Source organism: Myotis davidii, unplaced genomic scaffold, assembly GCF_000327345.1.
Source record: "Myotis davidii unplaced genomic scaffold, ASM32734v1 scaffold208, whole genome shotgun sequence".
NCBI lineage: Eukaryota > Metazoa > Chordata > Mammalia > Chiroptera > Vespertilionidae > Myotis > Myotis davidii.
In genome coordinates, this window is record NW_006299706.1 from 1,360,832 (window position 1) to 1,365,689 (window position 4,858).

The 4,858-nt window shown below is 53.0% G+C and overlaps 1 protein-coding gene across 1 annotated transcript in view; it reads right to left on the bottom strand.

Annotated features, from left to right (window-relative positions):
* The window catches only part of PKLR (pyruvate kinase, liver and RBC), a 9,261-nt gene extending 4,732 nt beyond the window's left edge, over window positions 1-4,529 (bottom strand). The window contains 6 exon segments of the mRNA XM_006775770.2: window positions 10-141; window positions 236-327; window positions 3,291-3,473; window positions 4,026-4,051; window positions 4,053-4,122; window positions 4,424-4,529. Coding sequence (XP_006775833.1) covers window positions 10-141; window positions 236-327; window positions 3,291-3,473; window positions 4,026-4,051; window positions 4,053-4,122; window positions 4,424-4,529 — 609 coding nt within the window.
* Window positions 4,530-4,858: the final 329 nt, after the last annotated feature.

Below are 4,858 nucleotides of genomic sequence, written 5' to 3' on the forward strand. Positions count from 1 at the left end.
GCCGCTCACCCCCTGCAGGATCCCGGTGCGGATCTCCGGGCCTTTGGTGTCCAGAGCAATGGCCACCGGTCGGTAGCTGACCGGGGAGTCCGCAAAGCTCTCCACCGCCTCCCGGACGTTGGCGATGGACTCGGCGTGGTACTGGGGGCAGAACCGCGTGGGGGTTTCAGGGGAAGGTGGCCGCGACCCGGAGGCATCCTCCGGCCCCGCCGCCTCCCGCGACCCCATCCTGAACCTCGTGGGTGCCGTGGGAGAAGTTGAGTCGCGCGATGTTCATCCCGGCCTTGATCATCTCCTTGAGGCGCTCTACAGAGCGCGATGCCGGCCCTGGAACCAGAGACCCCGCTCGGACAACGTTCTCCCCAAACCCGGAGGCCAGCAAGCCCACCACCGCCACCCTCAGCGGTGCCGCGCCCCAGGAGTCCCGTTACCTGACCTTTAGTCCCTGACCCTCCCCTGCGCATAAGTCAGAAACCCCCTTCCCCTCCAGCCAACAACTTGGGGAGGCATCACTGCGGGGCGCGCGCAGGGGAGGGTCCTCAGTCAGGTCCAGGCAACGTCTGCAGTAAGCGCTGCAGTGTGGGTGTAACCCCAGCGTATGAGGGCGCAGCAAGGGGTGGGGGCCGGGGAGGGCCTGTGGGGCTGTAGAGCCCATAGGCCTCATTTTGGTTGAGGAGAGTTGAATTCTACCCATTTCTGCTCTCTGACAGAGCAGCTGTGTAACAGCCAGTTGGCCAAGCTCTCCGGCCCTACCTACTAGTGCATTAGGTCTCCTTCCCATCACCTGTTCAAAGACTTAGACTCAGCCATTCTACAATCCTCCGTCATCAGTGTTTTCCTTTTAATTGTCTCATTCTCATCAGCATGTAAACCTGCTGCTATTTCTTTCATCATAAAAAATTATCTTGCCCTGCTTGTGTGGCTCAGTGGTTGACCGTGGACTTATGAACCAGGAGGTCAGGGTTCAATTGCGGGTCAGGGCACATGGGGGAGGGGGAGAGAGACTGGTCCCCAGTAGGGGGCGTGCAGCCGATCAGTGATTCTTATCATTCTCATAATTGTGGGGCATGCAGGAAGTTCAAGCCCAAAACCCACACATGTGCCCTGACAGGGAACTGAACCGAGACCTCCTGATTCATAAGTTGATGCTCAACTACTGAGCCATGTCCGCCAGGCCTCTCTCATTATTGATGTTTCTATCTCTCCCTCTCCTTTCCTCTCTGAAATAATAAAAAAAAAAATTTTAAAAATATATATTCCCAGTTCTCCCTCTAGCTACAGTCTTAATTATTTTCTATATATTTTCATTGATTTCAGAGAGGAAGGGGAAGGGAGGGAGAGATAGAAACATCCATGATGAGAGAGAATCATTGATTGGCTGCCTCCTGCACACCCACACTGGGGATGGGGCCTGCAACTCAGGCATGTGCCCTGACTGGGAATCAAACCATGACCTCCTAATTCAAAGGTTGACACTTAACCACTGAGCTATGTGGGCCAGGCTACAGTCCTATTTCTTTGCTCTCCTTTGCAGCAGAACTCATTGGAGGAGTTATCTGTACTTGCTGCCTCCAGTTCCCCACCCCTATACGTTGTACCACACCAGTCACTTGTTCACCCCCATCTCTCCACTGCAACTGTTCTTGTTAAGGTCCCCAAGAAGCTCCGTGTTTTTGCTAAATCTAATAGTCAATTCTCAGTCCTTGTCCGAGCTGGCCCACCGGCAGCATTGGCTACATGTCCCTGATGCACCTTCTTCAGTTGGCCTCTGGGACACCGCACTCCCTTGATTCACTCCTACCGCACTGGCTCCCCTCAGCCTCACTTGCTGCTTCTTCCCCTTAACATCAGATGCCCATTCTCTTCTTTGTCATTTCACCTTCACTCCCTTGGTGATCTCAGCTAGTTCTGTGGCTTTAAATACCGTCTATATGCTGACAATTTATATCTCCAATTTTGTATCCCAGATTTATATCTCCAGTTCAGACCTCTCTCCCAAACCCAGAGTTGCGTGTACCTGACTGCCTACTCTGGATCACACGTGAATGTCTAATATGCATCTTAAACTCAACTTCCCCCCAACCGAACACCTGATCTCCTCCCCACACCTCTCCACCAGCCCTTCAGTTGATAATGAATGCATCCTTCTAGTTCCCACACCCAAACACTTGGAGTCACCCTTGACTACTTTTTCATCCTCATCCCACCCCACGTCCAGTCCATTGAGAAATCCTTCAAAATGCATTCAGAATCTGATCACTTCGGTTTTTTAAATTTAAATCTTTTTCTTTCTTCTCTCTCTTTCTCCCTCTCCCTCTCTCTCTTTTGTTAACCCTCACCTGAGGATAGTTTTCCATGGGCCTTTTTAGAGAGGGTGTGAAGGCGGGGGGGGGGGGGGGGGGAGGAGGAAGATGCCCTTGACTGGGAATCGAACCCTGGACCCTTGGGTCCCTGGGCTGACTCTCTAACCACTGGGAAAACTGACCAGGGCTTATTTTCCAATCACAGTTTATATTCAGTAGAATCTGATCACTTCTCAGCACCTCCATTATCACCACCTGGTTTGACCCAGAAATGCTGCAGGAGCAGCCCCTCCCCCACCTGCAATCTATTTGCAGTATAGCAGCCAGGGTGGTTCTATTCAAACATAAGTAGGAGCCTGTCATTTTCCGCTCAGAATTATGCAGCAGTTTCCCATTTTGAAGGAAACAACTCAAATTCTATTAAGCCCGACATGACCGTCCCTCCCCAAAAGTCCCTTTATTTTATACTCTTCCCCCTCAATAGTTTCTAGCCATCCCAGCCTCCTTGACGTGGGGTTTGCGCTGCCCTTCCCTCTGCTGGAACTCTTCTCCCTGTTCATCTACACGGCTCATTCTCTCATCTCCCGCAAGTGCTTGCTCAGTGTCTAGTTTTCAAAATAATGTCTCCTCTGACGTTCTCTTCAGCACCGCAGCCTTCTCCCCCTCATCCCTGGTGCCCCTCACCATGCTCTATTGTTCTTTCTTCCATAGTATTGGTAACTTGCTAACACCCTATGTAATCGGTTGTATTTATCCTTTACTGTCTCACCCAGCGAGATGGTCAGCTCCCCTGGGTAGTGATCTTTGTTTATTTCACTGGTCAACTCCCAGGGCCCAAAACCTTACCTACCAAGTGCTTAACAGATATTTGCTGAATGAATGACTCTGTCAAACATGGAGACGTCTCAAAGAAGACAAAAGGTGGGGAAGCACCTTAAGAAACACCCAAGAAGCCCTGTGATACTGCGGGCGCTGGAGGGTGCTTACCAATGGTGGCGATGATGCTGGTACTGCGAGCAGCCACGGGCTCCGAGTCGATGTCCAGCAGGCAGAGGTGCTCCAGGAAGGTGTCTGCCATCGCAGCTGACAGCTGCTGCCTCTGGAAGAAGGCAGTGCCCAGCTCCTGGGTCAGCTGGGCCACGCTGGCCCGCCGTAGGTACCCTGCTGGCCCTGCAGAGAAGGAGGCTGCATGAGCGCCTGCCTCTCCTCCCCATCAGCGCAGCACACCCTCCATTCCTTCCCTCAGCTCTCAGTCCTTCCCGTGAGCTGCGCAATATGCATACCTTACCTCACAAGGGTCCTACCAAGCAGGCATGATTACATGTTCTACAATGATCCCCATTTTACAGATAAGGAAACAGAGGCCGAGAAAGATGAAATAAATTGCCCAATATCATATAGCTTCTACGTAACAGAGGTGGAATTCACCTCGAGGTCTGACTAACTCCAGGCTCAAGTCCAGCTATCTGACCCTGACAACTCCCGAATTCTTGGACTTCTTACCCTTCAGGCGCGGACTTCCCTCAGCGCCCTCCCCTCCCCCATATCTAATCCACAGTAGCCCCTCATTATCCAGGCCCAGAATCACCCAGTTCCCTTTTCTAAGGTCCCTGTTGTCTTCCTTCCAACTGCTGGCGTCTCCATCCCCTCCTCTGAGTTTCCTCAGCCCTCCCGCTAATCCAGGTCTTGAGGTCCCTGTAGCTTGACTCGGGCCAGCGGTACCCTCCATGCCACTGCACGCCTGCCCGTCTCTGGTGGTCGGCTCCACACCGTCAGGCTGTCAGAGGACAGGCCCGGCTGGGCTGGGGATCAGTTCTGCCTACTGGTTAAAGTGTCACCAATGTCTCCCCTGTCACTGGGAGCCCTGTGCACCAGGGGTCAGAGTCCAAGAACCCCGTAGCTCCCATGCTGCAGGCTCCACTCTGCCTTCCTCCTAGGAGCTGGAGAAGAGGCCCAGACCAGGGTCCATAGCTTAACGCAGGGGACACCCTGCTAAACACTGACCCTGCCCAAGCCCCTACAGAGAGCAGCAGATCTGCATCTTTTGTGCCCTCCACCCCCACTCCTGATTTCTACCCTCGTCTTCCCCCTCTTTTCACTGGCTTCTGTTGACCTCTTACCTCCTGGAGCCCCAACCAGGATGGACTTTGCGAAGTCCCTTTGGGACTTAGGGATACATGACCAGAACTGCTGGGGTCCCATGTTCTTGTTCTCCTGTACTGACATGCTTCCGAAGTGTGGGCTGGGGCCGCCGGACTGTGCAGAGAGAGGGGGACAGGATAATAAAACTGCTGGTCTTATCTAAGGGAGCCAGAGAGAAGAAAAGGGACACACCCAGTAGGCTGCCCCTGTCCCCACAGAGTCCCTCCCCCAGACCTACTGGCTCTCCTCCCTTGTCTTCTGGCATTCCCCCTCTCCCATCCATATTTCCTGATAATTTTTAATCCATTTCCATTCACTCGCCATCAACTTGAATAGAGATATTTTTTTTTTTTTTGCCAGTGATATGGCCCCTGGGAAACGGGTTCAGGGTCAGGGCTGGAGCCTGGGGAAAG